The 22,271-nt window shown below is 44.3% G+C and overlaps 1 protein-coding gene across 1 annotated transcript in view; it reads right to left on the bottom strand.

Annotated features, from left to right (window-relative positions):
* Window positions 1-1,448: 1,448 nt before the first annotated feature.
* dennd4b (DENN domain containing 4B) overlaps window positions 1,449-22,271 on the bottom strand; it is a 62,649-nt gene continuing 41,826 nt past the window's right edge. Inside the window, exons 19-28 of the mRNA XM_062965177.1 lie at window positions 21,382-21,546; window positions 20,761-21,203; window positions 19,338-19,442; window positions 18,625-18,800; window positions 16,075-16,261; window positions 11,847-12,092; window positions 10,756-10,861; window positions 7,706-7,871; window positions 4,673-4,737; window positions 1,449-4,422 (exon numbers count right to left, since the gene is read on the bottom strand). Coding sequence (XP_062821247.1) covers window positions 4,277-4,422; window positions 4,673-4,737; window positions 7,706-7,871; window positions 10,756-10,861; window positions 11,847-12,092; window positions 16,075-16,261; window positions 18,625-18,800; window positions 19,338-19,442; window positions 20,761-21,203; window positions 21,382-21,546 — 1,805 coding nt within the window. The 3' untranslated portion in view covers window positions 1,449-4,276. The remainder of the gene's footprint in view (window positions 4,423-4,672; window positions 4,738-7,705; window positions 7,872-10,755; window positions 10,862-11,846; window positions 12,093-16,074; window positions 16,262-18,624; window positions 18,801-19,337; window positions 19,443-20,760; window positions 21,204-21,381; window positions 21,547-22,271) is intronic.

Below are 22,271 nucleotides of genomic sequence, written 5' to 3'. Positions count from 1 at the left end.
AGCATAAGCCACAGCAATGCGTGGCCGGGCAAAATTAGTATTTTTTTATTTTATTTTATTTTTTGCTCATCGTAGGGGCTCTGTGTGCCAAGTCTGGTCCAATTCCCTCTTTGGTGGAGTTCAGAGTGCTCATGGACTGCAGGTGAACTATACATCCCAGTACAGTACAGTAGAGTCTCGCTCATCCAACGTAAACGGGCCGGCAGAACGTTGGATAAGCGAATAAGTTGGATAATAAGGAGAGATTAAGGAAAAGCCTATTAAACATTAAATTAGGTTATGATTTTACAAATTAAGCACCAAAACATGTTATACAACAAATTTGACAGAAAAAGTAGTTCAATACACAGTAATGCTATGTAGTAATTACTGTATTTACGAATTTAGCACCAAAATATCACGATATATTGAAAACATTGACTACAAAAATGCAGTGGATAATCCAGAACGTTGGATAAGTGAGACTCTACTGTACCTACAACTCCAAAATGTCCAGGCCGATTCCCCTCGAAACCCACCAGTATTCCAATGTGGGCATATCGGATATGCATGCGAAGTTTGGTCCAGATCCATCATTGCTTGCAGGAAATCACATTCAGAGCACCCCAGACAGATGGCCATCCATCCTCCAAAAAAGGAGTCTCCACCATACTCCAGGGCAGTTTTCCACTGCTGAACAGCTTATTACTTCCTTCCATTTGGACACTAGACACCTATAGAGGCAGCCTAGGACTGCATTGGCCATTTTTGTTGCTGCATCACACTCTTGGCTCATGCTCAGCCATATATATTACTACTAGCTATGCCCGGCCACGCGTTGCTGTGGCGAAGTATGAGGCCCCTTCTACACAGCTGGATAAAATGCACACTGAAGTGGATTATATGGCAGTGTGGAGTCAAGATAATCCAGTCCAAAGCAGATAATATAAGATTATAAATGGGTTATATAGCTGTGTGGAAGGGCCTTGAGTCTACACTGCCATATAATCCAGTTAAAATCAGATAATCTGTATTTTTTAAGCAGTGTGGAAAAGGCCTGAGGCCTAACTGCCTGTCCCCTGGGCTGAGTGGGTTGCTAGGAGACCAAGTGGGCGGAGCTTAGCCTTCTAACTGGCAGCAATTGGATAAAAATGATTATTCCTCTCCCTCTAATTAGGACTTTATTTTTATTTTATTTTTGTTGTATAAACGTAGAGGCATGGATGAGGGGTTGTGCTGCCTAGTTTAGTATTTCTGGGATGTGTAGTTTTGTTGTTTTGTCGAAATTTCATTACCCTTTTTTATATATATAGATTTTCAAGCCATGGCTGTATTATATTCTTCCATCTGGACACCAGATTTGTATGGATGCAGCCTAGGATCGCATTGGCCTTTTTTGTTGCTGCATCACCACATTTGGACCTCCTCCCTCGGTTCCCCGTTTGCCGAACAGCCGGGACCCGGGAAAGGAAAATACAGAAGCATCTTTATTTACAGAACCGGGAACGTCGGAAACGAACGAACCAACAAAGGAACAGACCGAACGAGGAAAAGAAAGAAAGAACAACAGAACAAGTGGAAGAGAGGCGTGATGGAGGTTGACTCCGTATTGCACAATTCGAGCCCTGAGGAGACCAAAGAAACCGCACAAGCCCCTTCTTTCCCCTTTCTGCTTCGTTATCGAAGAAACGGGGGCAAATCAGTCTTGGCAACGAGTTGGGGTGGCATGAACGCAATGGGATGGAAGAACAAGATCGAACCCTCTTCCAGAGCTCCAATTTTTTCGTTCTTTATGGGGTAACAATTCTCAAAACTCCCCTTTTTATCAGCCATGCTGGATGGGTGGATTCTGGGCACTGCAGGAATCGGTCCTTTCTGCTCGAAAGAGTGGGATACCGACGCAAAATAAATAAAATATAAAACAGCTTTTCTTCTTCTTCGCCTCGAAAACAGCGACGGGAAAAATATAATCCAACTTGGCAACAAGTGTATGCGTGTGTTAGGGTTGTCGCAGGGAAAGTGTGGGGCACCCCGCTTTCTATGGGGCTCTCTCTTCTCCCGGATGGTTTTGGGTTGGTGCTGGACGGACGGGCGAATGGATGAAACATCCACCAAAAAGGGACACACGGTCCAAAAAAAGGGGGGGACGGGGACGGACACATACGGGGTTCCGGCGGGATGGGAGGCACGCGGGGTCGTGGGGATTGTGCCCGGGTGTCGCATGCAAAGTGCATTGCCAAGACAAGAGTGGGCAACTCTAAAATCGGCACCCCGAAATGCGGTCCACGAGACCCCCCACCGGTACCCACGGGACCCCCTTTTCCCATGAAATGAGGGAACCTCCAAGGACGGGGGGGACCTGTAGATTCATCCAAACTCTATTCCATTATATAGAGAGAGGGCAGGGTCTCTTTTCTGGGTGGGAAACATCGAGGGGGGGGGACAACAGACCGGTCCAGGGTCTCTCTCAGATAAAATAACCTCTCCTCCGCTGTGCCAATGGGACCCCCGTTTTTTTTGGTAGGATGGAGTAGTGTCTGTACGGGGAGCATAGATCAGTCCGGACTGTCATTCTACAATTCCAAATTTCCAGTTTTGTCCCTCCAAAGGAAATGAGGGTCTCGAGACCCGCTGTGCCAATTGAGACTTCCCCCTTTTCTTGGTGAGATGCAGGATCCTTCCAAGAATTGGATGCGAGATCCCTCCAAGAATTGGATGCGGGATCCCTCCAAGAATTGGATGCGAGATCCCTCCAATAATAGGATGCGAGATCCCTCCAAGAATTGGATGCGAGATCCCTCCAATAATAGGATGCGAGATCCCTCCAAGAATTGGATGCGAGATCCCTCCAAGAATTGGATGCAAGATCCCTCCAAGAATTGGATGCAAGATCCCTCCAAAAATTGGATGCGAGATCCCTCCAAGAATTGGATGCGAGATGCCTCCAAGAATTGGATGCGAGATGCCTCCAAGAATTGGATGCGGGATCCCTCCAAGAATTGGATGCGGGATCCCTCCAAGAATTGGGCTCGCTCACCGTACTAATTCCCTGGTCACAGTTGTGTCCCCCGATAGGCTTCTCACACTATCATCTCCCTGCTCCCAGTTGTATCCCATAATGGACTCTCTCGCCCTACCAATTCCCTGCTCTCAGTTGTATCCCGTAATGGACTCTCTTGCCCTACCAATTTCCTGCTCCCAGTTGTATCCCGTAATGGACTCTCTCGCCCTACCAATTCCCTGCTCCTAGTTGTATCCCGTAATGGACTCTCTCGCCCTACCAATTTCCTGCTCCCAGTTGTATCCTGTAATGGACTCTCTCGCCCTACCAATTCCCTGCTCCTAGTTGTATCCCGTAATGGACTCTCTCACCCTACCAGTTCCCTGTTCCCAGTTGTATCCCGTAATGGACTCTCTCGCCCTACCAATTCCCTGCTCCCAGTTGTATCCCGTAATGGACTCTCTCGCCCTACCAATTCCCTGCTCCCAGTTGTATCCAGTAATGGACTCTCTCGCCCTACCAATTCCCTGCTCCTAGTTGTATCCCGTAATGGACTCTCTCGCCCTACCAGTTCCCTGCTCCCAGTTGTATCCCGTAATGGACTCTCTCGCCCTACCAATTCCCTGCTCCCAGTTGTATCCAGTAATGGACTCTCTCGCCCTACAATTCCCTGCTCCCAGTTGTGCCCCATAATGGACTCTCACCCTACCAATTCCCTGCTCCCAGTTGTGTCCCGTAATGGACTCTCTCGGCCTACCAATTCCCTGCTTCCCCGTTGTGTCCCCCAAATGGACATCTGTTTCCCCAAAACGTGGACCTTGAGACCCACTCACTATGCCAACGGGACCCCTCTTTTCTTGGTTGGATGGGAAACCGTATAAGAATGAGGGGACCCCAACATTGGTCCGGGATCTACCCCTTCCTGTTCCCCTTTTCTTGCAGGAATGGGACCCACAAACCGGTTCGGGGTCTATCACCCTATTTCTAGTTTCATCCCCCAAAGGATATTAATAAGGATGGCGGAAAGTTTGACCATGCCAATTGGCCCTAGAGTGGGAAGACCACCCCCTTTGAACGGTCTGTTGTCTCGCACCCTACAACTTTTCCAGTTTTGCCCCCTAAAGAAAATGGGGTCCCCCGGAAATCGTGGGCCGACCGCCTCCTGCCCGAATTTGGTATGAGCTCCAGTTCTGTCCTGGAATTATTTCCTATCTCGCTGTGATTTTAGGGGGCAAAAGAGAGGATGTGGGCGGACGGGAGGTGACGGGAACGAGCGGAGCCCCCCTTCCACTCCGGCTAGCATTCCAGGTTGGCCCCAAAGCTCTTCCGGCAGTCGATGGCCTTCGAAGTGGGGGGCTGAGCCCTCCGCTGCTTCAGCGACTCCTTGCCCATGCTGCCGGCCAGCTTGGAGAAGGCGGACTTGTATTTCTTGTCAAAGTCAGCTGGAGAAAGGGAAAGAGAAGATTATGGCCTGGGATTCAAAGTTCAGCAAGGGCTCCTTAGGGTCCTCGACCATGACCCCCTCCTTGGAGTTCATGGGAGGTTGTCATGGCAGCCAAAGTGGAATCGTAGCACTCTTAATTTTCGAAGTGTGGACGGCCCGACGATTCCGCCAGGAAACTCTGGGATTCGTAGCTTAGGGGAGAGTAGAATCAACATAAAATAGGGAGACCCACCCCATCGTTTCCTTACCCAGATCGACGTGGTCTCTGCCCAAGGCTGCCAGCTTGAGAAACAGGATCTCCCGGTAAATGCTCCTGAAAAGCCGAAAAGAAGGGCAAGGAAGCAGTAACATGTATATCATCATCATCATCATCATCATCATCATCATATAATTTAATGATGTCTTATACTTTGTCTTACAGGCAGGCAAATTATTATTATTACTAATAATATTTATTATTAATAATAATTTAATAATTAATAATAATATTACTAATAATTATTACTAATAATATTGCAATATAGTTGTATAATATAATATATTGTATGTATATATACTTGTAAACCGCCCTGAGTCCCCTTCGGGGTGAGAAGGGCGGTATATAAATGTCATAAATAAATAAATAAATAAATTATTACTACTATTACTACGATCATCATCAGGTACCAAAACTACTACGTATTATCATTGCCATCGCTACCGCCATCATCATCATCATCAACATATAATTTAATGATGTCTTATACTTTGTCTTACAGGCAGGCAAATTATTATTATTACTACTATTACTACTATTACTACTATCACCATCAGGTACCAAAACTACTACGTATTATCATTGCCATCGCTGCTACCATCATCATCATCATCATCATCCTCATCATCATATAGTTTAATGATGTCTTATACTTTGTCTTACAGGCAGGTAAATTATTATTATTACTAGTACTACTACTACTACTATCATCATCAGGTACCAAATCTACTACGTATTATCATCGCCATCGCTGCCGCCATCATCATCATCATCATCCTCATCATCATATAGTTTAATGATGTCTTATACTTTGTCTTACAGGCAGGCAAATTATTATTATTACTACTTCTACTACTATTACTACTATCATCATCAGGTACCAAAACTACTACGTATTATCATTGCCATCACTGCCGCCATCATCATCATCATATAATTTAATGATGTCTTATACTTTGTCTTACAGGCAGGCAAATTATTATTATTACTACTACTACTACTACTACTATCATCATCAGGTACCAAAACTACTACGTATTATCATCGCCATCGCTGCCGCCGCCATCATCATCATCATCATCATCATCATCATCATCATCATCAACATATAATTTAATGATGTCTTATACTTTGTCTTACAGGCAGGCAAATTATTACTACTACTACTACTACTATTACTACTATCATCATCATGTACCAAAACTACTATGTATTATCATCGCCATCGCTGCCGCCATCATCATCATGTATTTTAACGATGTCTTAAACTCTTGTCTTACAAGCAGGCAAATTATTAATATCATCATCATCATCATCCCCTACCTCACGTTTTGAGGAAAGGCAGGTAACAACAACAATTATTATCATTATCATGATTATCATGATAATCATTATCATCATCATATATTTTAATTACCGTATATACTTGAGTTTAAGCCAACCCCCAATATAAGCCAAGGCACCTAATTTTACCACAAAAAAACTGGAAGAACATTGACTCCAGTATAAGCCGAGGGTGGGAAATTTCAGAAATAAAAACACATCCCAATAAAATTACATTAATTTAAGCACCAGTAGGTTAAATGTTTTTGAATATTTACATAAAGCTCAAATTTAAGATAAGACTGTCCAACTCTGATTAAATCATTATCCTCATCTTCTTCAATGTCAATGTGCTTATGTATCCTTTTAATAATAATAGAGTAAAATAATACATGTAATAATAATAATAATACAGTAGAGTCTCACTTATCCAAGCTAAACCGGCCGACAGAACTTTGGATAAGCGAATATCTTGGATAATAAGGAGGGGTTAAGGAAAAGCCTATTAAACATCAAATTAGGTTATGATTTTACAAATTAAGCACCAAAACATCATGTTATACAACAAATTTGACAGAAAAAGCAGTTCAATACGCAGTAATGTTATGTTGTAATTACTGTATTTACGAATTTAGCACCAAAATATCACGATATATTTAAAACATTGACTACAAAAATGGCTTGGATAATCCAGAAGCTTGGATAAGCGAGGCTTGGATAAGTGAGACTCTACTGTAATAATAAATAGAGTAAAATAATAAATGCAATAATAATAATAATAATAATAATATCAAAGTGAAATAATAAATGTATTAATCTATATATATAAAAGGATAATGGCGTTGTTCCAAAACTAAAGGCCCCCCAACATAGAAAATTGACAGCACAACCCCTCATCCACGTCTCTACGTTCTTACGCTCAACAAAGGATCCCCCCCCCCCTCAAACAGGGAAGCAGCCACTCTTGAAAGTCCAAACCCATTCGGTACTCATCACTCTCTCATCTCAAAACACAAAATAAAGAGCAACACTCTGAAAACAAAGGAATTCCATCCAGGAAACAATCGGGGCCACCTAACACCTCCCAACAAAGGATTCTCCCCTCTCTAAGACACGGAACCACCTAAAAAAAGCCACAGCAACGCGTGGCCGGGCACAGCTAGTAATATAATAACAATAGAGTAAAATAAATGTCATAGTAGCAACAATAATAGAGAAAAATAATAAATGTAATAATACCAATAATAATAGAGAAAAATAATAAATGTAATAATACCAATAATAATAGAGAAAAATAATAAATGTAATAATACCAATAATAATAGAGAAAAATAATAAATGTACCCTATATTCTCGAGTATAAGCTGATCCAAATATAAGCCAACCAGGACCCTCACCCGAGTATAAGCCGAGGGGGGCTTTTTCAGTCTTAAAAAAAGGGCTGAAAAACTAGGCTTAGACTCGAGTATATACAGTATGTTGCACTCTGTCTTTCAGGTAGGTAAGAATTATTATTTTTATCACCATCATCATCCTCTGCTTCAAGTTTTGATGAAAGGCAGGTAACAATAACAACAACAATTGCTATTATCATCCTCATTATTATCATGTATTTGAACTATGTTACACTTAGTCTTACAGGCATCACACACACACACACACACACACACGGGTTCCTGTTTCGGGAGAGAGAAAGGGGTACCTCTGTATGTGGATGGGGCTGGGCTGCCCGGCCAGGGTCTCCAAAAAGAGGGCGATGGCCTTGTGCACCTCTCCCAGCCCCACGGAGCTCAGGACGGCCTCCAGAAAAGCGAGGGAAAAGGGGTGGTTGTGCCGCCGCCAGGATTGTAGCCGCGTCGAGATGTTGCCTGCCGGGAAAAAACCCAAAGCGGTTGAGGGCATCTCCGGACCGCAGCAGACAGATATTTGCACCCCGTGGTCCCAAATCCTGCCCAAATGGGTACGGTTTCCACCCCATAATAGCACCGGAAGCCTTCGTCTGTTTTGGTTTTAGTCTTTCTCAAAACACTATGTAACAGCCAAAAATCCATCCCATGAAATCATTCCTTTTGCACCTGATGTCCTTATCTCTGAACCACTTGGAGAAGCGAGTCCTTAATTTTTGGCTTTGTTGTCTTAACTCCAATCTCTCTGACCTCGACAGAGGTTCCCTCCCATGAAATCATTCCTTTTGCACCTGATCTGCTTATCTCTGAACCACTTGGAGAAGCGAATCCTTAATTTCTGGCCTTGTCTTAACTCCAATCTCTCTGACCTCGACAGAGATTCCCTCCCATGAAATCATTCTTTTTGCACCTGATCTCCTTATCTCTGAACCGCTTGGAGAAGCGAGTCCTTAATTTCTGGCCTTGTTGTCTTAACTCCAATCTCTCTGACCTCGACAGAGATTCCCTCCCATGAAATCATTCTTTTTGCACCTGATCTCCTTATCTCTGAACCGCTTGGAGAAGCGAGTCCTTAATTTCTGGCCTTGTTGTCTTAACTCCAATCTCTCTGACCTCGACAGAGATTCCCTCCCATGAAATCATTCCTTTTGCACCTGATCTCCTTATCTCTGAACCACTTGGAGAAGCGAGTCCTTAATTTCTGGCCTTGCTGTCTTAACTCCAATCTCTCTGACCCCTACAGACATTTGTCTTCCTCAATTCCCTCCCATGAAATCGTTCCTTTTGCACCTGATCTCCTTATCTCTTAACCACTTAGAGAAGCGAGTCCATAATTTTTGGCCTTGTTGTCTTAACTCCAATCTCTCTGACCTCGACAGACATTTGTCTTCCTCAATTCCCTTCCATGAAATCATTCCTTTTGCACCTGATCTCCTTATCTCCGAACCACTTGGGGAAGCGAGTCCTTAATTTCTGGCCTTGTTGTCTTAACTCCAATCTCTCTGACCCGACAGACATTTGTCTTCCTCAATTCCCTCCCATGAAATCATTCCTTTTGCACCTGCTCTCCATATCTCTGAACCACTTGGAGAAACGAGTCCTTAATTTCTGGCCTTGTTGTCTTAACTCCAATCTCTCTGACCCCGACAGAGATTCCCTCCCATGAAATCATTCCTTTTGCACCTGATCTCCTTATCTCTGAACCGTTTAGAGAAGCGAGTCCTTAATTTCTGGCCTTGTTGTCTTAACTCCAATCTCTCTGACCTCGACAGAGATTCCCTCCCATGAAATCATTCCTTTTGCACCTGATCTCCTTATCTCTGAACCACTTGGAGAAGCGAGTCCTTAATTTCTGGCCTTGCTGTCTTAACTCCAATCTCTCTGACCCCGACAGACATTTGTCTTCCTCAATTCCCTCCCATGAAATCATTCCTTTTGCACCTGCTCTCCATATCTCTGAACCACTTGGAGAAGCGAGTCCTTAATTTCTGGCCTTGCTGTCTTAACTCCAATCTCTCTGACCCCGACAGACATTTGTCTTCCTCAATTCCCTTCCATGAAATCATTCCTTTTGCACCTGATCTCCTTATCTCCGAACCACTTGGGGAAGCGAGTCCTTAATTTCTGGCCTTGTTGTCTTAACTCCAATCTCTCTGACCCGACAGACATTTGTCTTCCTCAATTCCCTCCCATGAAATCATTCCTTTTGCACCTGCTCTCCATATCTCTGAACCACTTGGAGAAACGAGTCCTTAATTTCTGGCCTTGTTGTCTTAACTCCAATCTCTCTGACCCCGACAGAGATTCCCTCCCATGAAATCATTCCTTTTGCACCTGATCTCCTTATCTCTGAACCGTTTAGAGAAGCGAGTCCTTAATTTCTGGCCTTGTTGTCTTAACTCCAATCTCTCTGACCTCGACAGAGATTCCCTCCCATGAAATCATTCCTTTTGCACCTGATCTCCTTATCTCTGAACCACTTGGAGAAGCGAGTCCTTAATTTCTGGCCTTGCTGTCTTAACTCCAATCTCTCTGACCCCGACAGACATTTGTCTTCCTCAATTCCCTCCCATGAAATCATTCCTTTTGCACCTGCTCTCCATATCTCTGAACCACTTGGAGAAGCGAGTCCTTAATTTCTGGCCTTGCTGTCTTAACTCCAATCTCTCTGACCCCGACAGACATTTGTCTTCCTCAATTCCCTCTCATGAAATCGTTCCTTTTGCACCTGATCTCCTTATCTCTGAACCACTTGGAGAAGCGAGTCCTTAATTTCTGGCCTTGCTGTCTTAACTCCAATCTCTCTGACCCGACAGACATTTGTCTTCCTCAATTCCCTCCCATGAAATCATTCCTTTTGCACCTGCTCTCCATATCTCTGAACCACTTGGAGAAACGAGTCCTTAATTTCTGGCCTTGTTGTCTTAACTCCAATCTCTCTGACCCGACAGACATTTGTCTTCCTCAATTCCCTCCCATGAAATCATTCCTTTTGCACCTGCTCTCCATATCTCTGAACCACTTGGAGAAACGAGTCCTTAATTTCTGGCCTTGTTGTCTTAACTCCAATCTCTCTGACCCGACAGACATTTGTCTTCCTCAATTCCCTCCCATGAAATCATTCCTTTTGCACCTGCTCTCCATATCTCTGAACCACTTGGAGAAACGAGTCCTTAATTTCTGGCCTTGTTGTCTTAACTCCAATCTCTCTGACCTCGACAGACATTTGTCTTCCTCAATTCCCTCCCATGAAATCATTCCTTTTGCACCTGATCTCCTTATCTCGGAGCCACTTGGAGAAGCGAGTCCTTAATTTTTGGATTAAAACCAGGTTTTGGCCACTCACTGTGGAACCTCCAAAGGATGTAGAGTGGGGGGAAGCTGTCCGGATCCGGGGTCAAGACGTCCCACAGCAAATGCACGCTCACAAGGGCCCCTTCCTGGGTGGGACTCTGAAAGGCGGAGAGAGACATATTTGTAGAGGTTCCTAAAGAGGTGTTGACCAACATAACTCAATAAGGAAGAGGGAGCTGGCTTGTTTTCTGCTGCTCTGGAGACTAGGACTCGGAGCAATGGGTCCAAATTACAGGAATGGAGGTTTGACCTGAACATTAGGAAGAACTTCCTGATGTTCAGCAGCGGAGTGTGTTGGAAGCTCCTTCCTTGGAGGCGTTGAAACAGAGGCTGGATGACCATCTATTGGGGGTGCTTTGATTGTGCTTTTCTGGCATGGCATGGGGTTGGATTAGACGGCCCATGTGGTCTCTTCCAACTATGATTCTAGATCCTTCAGGACAGTTTTATGGTTGTATGATGTCTCCAAGGCCCTTCTCCAAGCCTGGGACTCCAGCCTGCCCCGCAGTCTATTGTGGGTATCAAGCTGTTGCACTGGCACTGAAACATCTTTTCACCCAGCAACACACACGGGACCAATAGTCTAGCTAAGAATGTTTATTGAAGAAAGCAGGCAAGAGGAACTTTTCCAAGGAAAACCCTTCAAGGAAATGTAGGCTTGAATTTGAACAGGAAACTTGAGGAAACTGGGAAAATAAACTTGAGAGCAGAGACAGCCATCCTTTGGCAACGTCTCCTCTGAGGAGCGTAAAGCCAACATCCCCTAAATTTGAGCCCAAGTAGTCATGAGAGCATGCCAAAAGCACCTGGTCTTCTCACTGATTCTTTCAGATAGTCTAATTAGTTTATTTTTCACTCCCTCTGTTCTCAACCCTAATCTGGCTTCTTGGGAAAACTCCCCATCGGCTGAAGGCCGGTTCCCCAGAGAACTGGTTTCACTATCTATCCCTGGTCGCCTTGGAATGATCATCTCTTCTATCACTGACAGACTCATCACCTTGAACCCTATCAGGCACCCGTTAGAAAAGTCAGATAAATCCTCAGCCACCTGCTGAGCTACAATACAAGCAGGAAGGGGCTCACCTGGGAGGCGGCCTGGACGTGCTTGGAGGCCAGGAGGAGCTGGGGGAGGCTGGTGGGCAGCCCCAAGCGCTGGAAATACCAGACCAGGTTCCAGTAGATGATGGGGTGGTTGTCCACCAGTTCCGGCTGGGAGAAGAACTCCCCTCCCTCATTCTCCAGCAAGGTCTCCAGCTCCTTGCGCAGGACCAGCGGACTCAGGTAGGCAAAGGCCAGGTGCTCCACGCGGTACGCCGGCACCTGCGGGACCTGGACCGGGAGAAAAGAGGAAAAACAAGTGTGATGTCTCATGGGCCTTGTAGTCCCGTTCCTAGTACTATTGTGGCAGATGAGGAGGAAAACATGGGATTTCCACCGGTTCAGCCAGAATCTGGAGGATGTTTGCCCTCAAGAAGTCAGCCAAACAAGCCTTGGGCAGAATTCTCCCCCGTTTTCTCGAAAGGACAATTATAATAGAGATAGAGGCGCTAGGGAGGCGAATCGCCGGAGCGCCAGAATCGCAGCCAAACAATTAGCTGATTAGGTCTGCTTCCCTTGGGAAATTCTAAGGAGTCATGCATCTGGACAGAGTTGGGTTTCACTTCTAGTTCTCCAGGGAAAGTGTTCTTCTGGCGGGAAACGAGACCCTATTTAGGTGTTTTGCCGCGAAGGAAACCTTGCGGAGTCAACTCGTCAGCTTGAGGAGTGAGATCGTGTGTGGACTACGCAACTCCAGTTCCTTGTTTCCAGGACCAAGTTCCAAGCCTGCCTTGTTCCCCGGACCTCGCCACGGACCTTGTTCTTGTTCTTGTTTGCCACGTACCAAGTCTTGTCTAGCCAAGTATCTAGTTTGTTTTCCAGCCTTGTTGTCAAGCTTCAATGGACTAAAAGACCTTGTCATTTCCCCACACTATTGCTTGGCAAAGTGTGTGTTTCGGTTATTGGATTACAACTTTGGACTCTAATATCACATATTGGACATTGTTTTCCTGGACTATATTTGACCTTTCCTGAAAGGTCTACTTCTGAACTATATTCTTCACTTGTTTTTATTGACTTTATATATTCCTATAATAAAGATATTAGATAGAATCCGGCCTCTGCGCATGGTTATTGGTGCTCCGTAGCCTGGGTCCTGACAACAAGGGCTCTTGCCATACCTTCCTTTGATATGTGTGTGTGTATATATATATATATATATATATATATATATATATCATGCATTTACATTGTTTTGCTTCTGGTGTGAGAGAGTTGGCTGTCCGCAAGGATGTTGCCCAGAGAACGCCCACATGTTTGATGTCTTACCATCCTGTGGGAAGCTTCTCTCTTACGCCAGTCCTACTGGCATAAGGTTTTAACCCTGTGGTTCCCAAACTTATTTGGACTACCGCCCCCTTTCCAGAAATAATATGACCCCCCTGGAAAGGGGGGCATGGCTTAGAGGGGTGGGCGTGGCTCCTGCTCAAGAGGGCGGGGTTGAGCCTCTCCCCTAGTTCAAGAGGCAGGGCTTCGAGGGGAGGTGGGCGGGGCCACAAATGGGCAGCCAGGACTGGGGTGGGCGGAGTTACAAGCTCTGAGGCAGGGCTGAGCTTCTATCCCTGTCCTGGAAACAGGGGGCGGGGCTAGAGTTGGGGCGGGGCCTCTTCCCAAGTGCCTGGCGGGGCTGAACCTCTATACCCTGCCCTCGTGTTCTAACATGCGCCTCAGGGGAGGAATACAGACGCTCTTGGGAAGAGGCTCCGCCCCCTTCCTAGCTCCGCCCTTTAGTCCTACAAGGCCTCTCAGGAGAGATATAGAGGCTCAGCCCTGTCTTGGGCTCTTGGAAGGAGGCCCCGCCCCCTTCCCTAGCTCCGCCCTTTAGTCCTACAAGGCCTCTCAGGAGAGATATAGAGGCTCAGCCCTGTCTTGGGCTCTTGGAAGGAGGCCCCGCCCCCTTCCCTAGCTCCGCCCTTTAGTCCTACAAGGCCTCTCAGGAGAGATATAGAGGCTCAGCCTTGGATCATTGATGTCGCCATCCCAGGTGACAGTCGCATTGACGAAAAACAACAGGAAAAACTCAGTCGCTCTCAGGACCTCAAGATTGAACTTCAAAGACTCTGGCAGATACCAGTGCAGGTGGTCCCGGTGGTGATGGGCACACTGGGTGCCGTGCCAAAAGATCTCAGCTGGCATTTGGAAACAATAGACATTGACAAAATTACGATCTGCCAGCTGCAAAAGGCCACCCTGCTGGGATCTGGCACATCATCCGAAAATACATCACACAGTCCTAGACACTTGGGAAGGGTTCGACTTGTGATTTTGTGATATGAAATCCAGCAGATCTATCTTGTTTGCTGTGTCATAATAAAATATAATACATTCTAATACTAGATACATAGCCGCTTTGAGTCTCCATGTGGATAAACATAATAATAATAATAATACATTGAAATGATGCCCAAATCAGCATCTTTATAGGTGTGTAATGCACGTTTTGAGGGTCCTGAACCCAAATGGGTCTGACCCATCAGACCCCGGGGACGGACCTCTGAAGTGCAGAGGTTTGTCTGTTTTTAGAAAACCGCACTACAAACTAATGCATTCTAATACTAATGTTAGATACATAGCTGATTTGGGTCTCCATGTGGATAGACATAAACATAATAATAATAATAATAATAATAATAATAATAATAATAATAATAATAATACATTGAAATGATGCCCAAATCAGCATCTTTATAGGTGTGTAATGCACGTTTTGAGGGTCCTGAACCCAAATGGGTCTGACCCATCAGACCCCGGGGACGGACCTCTGAAGTGCAGAGGTTTGTTTGTTTTTAGAAAACCGCACTACAAACCAATGCATTCTAATACTAATATTAGATACATAGTCGATTTGAGTCTCCATGTGGATAGACATAAACATAATAATAATAATAATAATAATAATAATAATAATAATAATAATACATTGAAATGATGCCCAAATCAGCATCTTTATAGGTGTGTAATGCACGTTTTAAGGGTCCTGAAGCCAAATGGGTCTGACCCATCAGACCCCGGGGACGGACCTCTGAAGTGCAGAGGTTTGTCTGTTTTTAGAAAACCGCACTACAAACTAATGCATTCTAATACTAATATTAGATACATAGCCGATTTGAGTCTCCATGTGGATAGACATAAACATAATAATAATAATAATAATAATAATAATAATAATAATAATAATAATACATTGAAATGATGCCCAAATCAGCATCTTTATAGGTGTGTAATGCACGTTTTAAGGGTCCTGAAGCCAAATGGGTCTGACCCATCAGACCCCGGGGACGGACCTCTGAAGTGCAGAGGTTTGTTTGTTTTTAGAAAACCGCACTACAAACTAATGCATTCTAAAACTAATATTAGATACATAGCCGATTTGAGTCTCCATGTGGATAGACATAAACATAATAATAATAATAATAAATTGAAATGATGCCCAAATCAGCATCTTTATAGGTGTGTAATGCACGTTTTAAGGGTCCTGAACCCAAATGGGTCTGACCCATCAGACCCCGGGGACGGACCTCTGAAGTGCAGAGGTTTGTTTGTTTTTAGAAAACCGCACTACAAACTAATGCATTCTAAAACTAATATTAGATACATAGCCGATTTGAGTCTCCATGTGGATAGACATAAACATAATAATAATAATAATAATAATAATAATAATAATAATAATAATACATTGAAATGATGCCCAAATCAGCATCTTTATAGGTGTGTAATGCACGTTTTAAGGGTCCTGAAGCCAAATGGGTCTGACCCATCAGACCCCGGGGATGGACCTCTGAAGTGCAGAGATTTGTTTGTTTTTAGAAAACCGCACTACAAACTAATGCATTCTAATACTAATATTAGATACATAGCCGATTTGAGTCTCCATGTGGATAGACATAAACATAATAATAATAATAATAATAAATTGAAATGATGCCCAAATCAGCATCTTTATAGGTGTGTAATGCACGTTTTAAGGCTCCTGAACCCATATGGGTCTGACCCATCATCAGACCCCCGGGGACGGACCTCTGAAGTGCAGAGTCAAACTTGGTGAATTCGTCAATTTGTGAACTAATTACCGTTTCGGAACTGATTTCCTGGTGTCAGGCATGGCTTCTGAAAACAGATCTGGGTCACAGTTAACACTGTATAGCTCTTATTTGAATTCCACCCACTAGGATAATGCGGATCCAGAAGCGACTCCCAAAGGTATCCTTACCGGTGACTCTGCGAAACCATTGCATAAGGGCGCTCGGGAGTCGCGTCCGGGTTCCGGCTCGACCTCGTCCAGCGACAGGCAGTGTTGGCGGTCACTCAGGACGGGGCCCTGGCTGCCGGGGGCGGGCCCTTCGCTATCCCGCGGCCAATCGGAGGAAACCGAACTGGCATCCGAACTCTCCGCAACGCTGAGCAGGGGGAAGCAGTACAGTAGTTTTATTACTGTATCAGCGAACAATTTAATAAATTGTAGTTAATAAATTCTCCCATCTCAGGAGTACACTGTCCAAGATGAATATACCACATATACTCGAGTATAAGCCGACCCGAATATAAGCCGAGGCACCTAATTTTACCACAAAAAAAACTGGGAAAACATTGACTCCAGTATAAGCCGAGAGGGGTAAATTTCAGAAATAAAAATAGATACTTATACAATTACATTAATTGAGGCATCAGTAGGTTAAATGTTTTTGAATATTTACATAAAACTGTAATTTAAGATAAGATTGTCCAACTCTGATTAAATCATTGTTCTCATCTTTTTCAATGTAAATGTGCTTATGTATCCTTTTAATAATAACAGAGTAAAATAATAAATGTAATAAATGGAGTAAAATAATAAATGTAACAATAATCATATCAGAATGAACTAATAAATGTATTCATAAAAATAGAGTAAAATAAATGTAATAGTAACAATAATAGAGTAAAATAATAAATGTAATACAGTAGAGTCTCACTTATCCAACACTCGCTTATCCAACATTCTGGATTATCCAACACATTTTTGTAGTCAATGTTTTCAATACATCGTGATATTTTGGTGCTAAATTCGTAAATACAGTAATTACTACATAGCATTACTGCGTACTGAACTACTTTTTCTGTCAAATTTGTTGAATAACATGATGTTTTGGTGCTTAATTTGTAAAATCATAACCTAATTTGATGTTTATTAGGCTTTTCCTTAATGCCTCCTTATTATCCAACATATTCGCTTATCCAACATTCTGCCAGCCTGTTTATGTTGGATAAGTGAGACTCTACTGTAATAATAAATAGAATAAAAGTAATACCAATAATAATAGAGAAAAATAATATTAGTAATATATATACTCGAGTACAAGCCGACCCGAATATAAGCCAACCAGGACCCTCTCCTGAGTATAAGCCGAAGGGGGCTTTTTCAGTCCTAAAAAAGGACTGAGAAACTAGGCTTATACTGGAGTCTATATGGTACATGGTTTCAAGTAATACTCCTATCCGAGGTTAAGCTTTTTTCTCAGTCTTGTTGCCACTGTGAGGAATTTTGCCACTACGAAGGTCACCTGTAAAAGGTATCTCTAAAAGGTATCTCACAATCCCCTGCATATGGAGGATGGCTGGTCATGTGGGACACAACTGGATATAAAAGTTGGCTAAGTTGCATTGTGTTATAGTGGCACTGCAATAAATGTGTTGTCTTGTTTCTATTTCATTTCCCTCACAGGGGCATAGTCTTTGGGAGTAAGGAATTCCAGACAGTCTGCCTTTTAGCAACTCTGAGGGCAATGCGTCTAATCTCGTATCTGTGATACAAGAACCCTGTATCCGTTGGCGATCTCCCATTCAAGTACTAACCAGGGCTGACCCTGTTTGGCTTCCAAGATAAGATCTGCTAACCCCAGGTGTAATGAAGTATGAATTTTTGGTTTACAGATGTTATGTTTAATTGTGTGTTCGTGTTTTAGAAGGGTAAGTATTTCAGTTATTGCATCTCACCACTCAGAGGTTGGTTGCCATGGAGAAGTAGGCAGAGCCAACTGCCGTTTTGTTGAAGAAGTGCAGAGTTTAAAAAAGGGATTCAGTCTGTGCTCCGATGAGGCACAGGGAAGATTGATCCTAGGTTGAGGGGATCAAGGAGGCTCAATTGTTCATTTTTGAGTCAGTTTAAAATAAGTTTGGTGACTTATTTAATGTAGTCTGTATCCTGGTAAGAAACAGAGAATCTGTGATCATATATCACAGGGTGACTGTGGTTTAAAAGCAGTAGAGGAAGAAGTTCTAACTACTTTAAGTAAAAGTGACACTTTAGGGAGTTTGACTCACCTCATTCTAGTATTGCAACTGTTAATAAAAGTGCCTCTAAGTGAGAAACAACATTGTAACCACTAAGCTCTGTGCCTGAATAAAGTTGTTATTGTTCCTCCAACATCTAAGCCTCTGTCGCATATATTATAAACCAAGTTGCGTTACCATCTAAAGTGAATAAGAAGAAGAAAGAAAAATAATAATAAAAAGGTCTCCTCTCTGAGTCTTTTGATGGTTGCATCTTTGCAAAGTGGTGGCAGTCGTTAATGGTTTTTTTTTACAAATTTGGGGCAGCGGGTTGGATAAAAATATTCCCCCTGCCTGAAGGAGCTTAGTCGTTAATAGCTCCTTTACAAATTGGTGGCAGCGTTATAAATCCTTCACACCCGGATATTTATGACATATTCTAGTCATCCTATTTTTGCACAGATGGGGACTGGAAGGGAATGAAAAGGGAAACGCTGCATAGGGTCCAGACCTGGCGGCAACCTGGAAGTCCTGGATCTCAATGTTGAGAAAGGGCACAAAAGGCCGGGCGCAGAAGGGGCAAGTGGTGTTGAGGTTGGAGTCATCGGAGCTCCATCCCGCCATGATCTCTTCGTCGTAAACCAGTGAGTCACAGGCCTGGCACCGCGAGCAGCTCGAAAGCAGCACCTGGATGGAGAGAAAGAGAGGAAAGGAGACAAAGGAGGAGGCAAAAAGCAGTTCAAGTGAGATCAAACTGCATAAATTCTACAGTGTAGATGCACCTCTACTGTCCAGAATCTATGGGCACAGATGGCAAACTTGATTTAATTTAGGGTCTGAGCTTACACAGCGGGCTAAACTGCTAGCTGCAGAAAAGGCTGGCAGTTCGAGACTGGGTCGGGTGAGCACCCGCCATTAGCCCCAGCTCCCTGCTCACCTAGCAGATCGAAAGCAGAAATGTGTGTTTGTGTATTGTCTGTCCTTGTTAATTGTATATTGGTATTGAATGCTTGCTGTGTGTGTTCTGTAATCCGCCCCGAGTCCCCTCGGGGAGATAGAGCAGAATATAAATAAAGTATATTATTATTATAAGAGTTGTGGGTTTTCCTTAACTTTTAATACGGAATTGGGGACCCCAAATCTTTGGGTTGCTTTTGCAGTGGAGTTTTGTGCACGGCAGAGTTGGCCTTGATCATTCTCTGGTTTTCAGATACTGGGACCTACCTTAACTGCTGGAGACTCCGAAAGCTGGTCACTGGATTTGCGGAGGTTGAAGCTGCAGACAGAGTTATCTGAGAGATCGTATTCGCTGCCCAGGGACACGGAGCTCTGTCGCCGAAAGGAAAGGAGGCATTTCAATTGGCCAAAATGGACCAATCACTGACTACAGTTAGACAGTGTCCTGTTTTGTCTTTCAAGAACAGCCTTAAAACACTGTGGTAAGTAAATGAAAACTGCTTTATTTTAGCAAAACATAAAGTGCAGCACACTCTGTGGAATAATGCAAAAGGAAGCCAGGAAGTCTAAGGGTAAGTTCTTAGTCTTTGTTAAATTACCAAATCAAATAGCAGTCTTACTTCAGACAAAGAAACTGCAATAAATCCTTAGGAGCAGTTCTCAGATGCAGACTTGAAGCAGGCACAAGGGGAGCGAAGATTCAATTTGTTACCAGCAAGAACTGGCTGCACCTGCTTCTGCTTTATAGCTCTGAGTCCCCTCCCAGTTGCTAGGGCAGCTCCTAATAACTCAGCTGCCTTTCTGGCAGCTATTCTAGCTGAACGACATCTCTGCTCTGCTTCCTTTCGCCTTTCCTGAAATGTGGGTACTTGCAAAATCTCCTCCTCAGATTCCAACTGTCCCTCTGATTCATCAACACTTTTCTGCTCCCCTTCCTCTTCTGAAGAAGAGGAATCTGTCAGCGTGGAGGTCAGGGTGCGTGCTGTGTGGGTTTCTTCATTTCCATCAATCATCTGTTCCAGCACCCTGATGAATTGGTTGCAATCGTCTGCCACACCAATTCCTCTGTTCAAATGTCAGACTCAAACACATCTGTAGTCTGAAGTCCAAGCATTTATTTCAATATCTATAATACTTATTTACAAAGCATAGCAAAAGCAATCGCTCTGAGCTGGCATTCTTCTATAGCCTCTTGCCTCGGCAAGCACCAGCTCAACACTCACAGAGATAAGAAAAACACATTCCTCAGTCCGAAGGAAGTTCTGGCCTCCAAAGCCGGAAACCATGCCTGATAGGTCATAGTAATCACAACAGGCTGTCAATCAAAACTAGCCTGCTGTTAACTGTTTCATTACTGAAACACACACTCTTGCAAAACAGCAGAAAACACTTGATTTATATTTCATACACATACAACCATAATCCAACAGAATCCCTAACAGACAGTTGTTGTTAGGCTTTGTGCCAATGATACTGTTATACCCCAGCCACCTTTGAGTTCTGAACCTGATTAAGAAATGAACTTTGACCAGGATGAAGCTTATTTTGACCCTTCACCCAGTTCCTTTCGCCTCTCCTGAAATGTGGGTACTTGCAAAATCTCCTCCTCAGATTCCAACTGTCCCTCTGATTCATGAACACTTTTCTGCTCCCTAACATTGTTGTTAGGCTTTGTGCCAATGGTACCTACCTCAGAGGCTGTGGAACCCGGACGTTCGCGAGGAAGTAGCAAGTGGCTCTCCAGTGGGCTACGGCGAGGGGGGAGATCACGCTGCTCTGACCCGGGACGCGGGTGCGGATGTTCCGCAGTGGTGGTCGCAGTGGCGTTCCTCAGCGATGGCCGCTTGATGGGCGACAGCAGTAGCTGGTGAAGTTTGGCGGACAGGCTCCGGCGCGGCGTGCCCCCCAGGCCCCGGGTTTCCGAAGAGGACCGCTCTTGCTGTCCTGAACCGGGCTGGGTGTCCACACTACTCAGGGTCAAGCGGTCACTCTCGTCTGTCAGGAAGCTGCTGACGTCTGAGAGACTGCCCTCCTCTGAGCTTCCAGGTCCATCCCTTCGGCCTCGTAGCCAAACGGGCAAAGCGGGGAGGGTCTCGCTGCTTCCGCCGGGAGGATCAGCCAAAACTTTAGTTGCTGCAATACATAAGGGCGGAGGCAACTGCAGATTTGGAAGGACACCCTCAGCGGTCTAGTCCGCTAAGGTGTACAAAATCCTGCTGATCGAAATGTCAGCACAAACCCATCCCACAACACAGTTTTTGTTTGCCTCTTATTGGGACACTTAAGGGGTAAAAGTCTTCCTTTCGCTCACCTGGGGTTGCTCCAGCTTCCGATTCGCGCTGAGGGAAACTGAGGCTGCCGCTCTTCACCAGAGATGTGCCGGGGAGGGTCTCAGTCAAGCTGCCCCCGGACCAAGTGGTCTGCCGGTGCAGATTGGAACGGGACCGGGAACTGGATGCTTTTGTGCCTCGGCCCTCTGGCAACAAAACACAGAGGAAAAGGCCATCTTAAATCACTGGTTTTGACTGGACGCCTTTACACACGAGACATCTTTTGGTCATTTCTCTCTCTTTGTCTACTGACCAGGTGGAAGGAAAAGACAACCTGCACTGGCCAGGCACCTGGATCTTTGCAACATTTCTTGAACCAACAGCAAATGAGTGCATTTGTTGTTTTCCCACCTCAATGTTTACCTTTTAGAAGGGATTTAATCATCATCATCATCATCATCATCTTTACTTATATCCTGACCCTCTCCCCGAAGGGACTTGTAAATCCAACAATAGAATCCATAATATTTCCCCTTCCCTTCGCCACATCACATTTCAGACTGTGGTGGAGTCAAAGCTCTTTAACTTGGCAGGGATTGAGTGTGTAACTAGCCCCCTTTCCCCAATGTTTGTATCCTGTTTTAATGTTCGTATATTTGAAATGGTTATGCTAATGCTTTTATGTTAATCCACTTTGAGTCCCCTTCAGGGGAGATAAAGCAGGGTATAAATGAATCTAATAATAATAATAATAATAATAATCAAAAACTCCTCAAAGCACAGCCGACAAAAAATCAGTACAAGAAAACCGCACTACAAACTAGAGCTGACAGCGGGCACAACAAAACATTGCATGGAAAGTTCCTTTACAAAATTGAAGGAAAAGTTGATAAGGAGAAGACCTGGCTGTGGCTCACAAATGGGACCCTGA

The sequence above is a fragment of the Anolis carolinensis genome, unplaced genomic scaffold, assembly GCF_035594765.1.
Source record: "Anolis carolinensis isolate JA03-04 unplaced genomic scaffold, rAnoCar3.1.pri scaffold_14, whole genome shotgun sequence".
NCBI classification, from domain to species: Eukaryota; Metazoa; Chordata; class Lepidosauria; order Squamata; family Dactyloidae; genus Anolis; species Anolis carolinensis.
The sequence above is the reverse complement of the archived record's forward strand: the minus strand, read 5'-3'. Positions and strand labels throughout refer to the sequence as shown.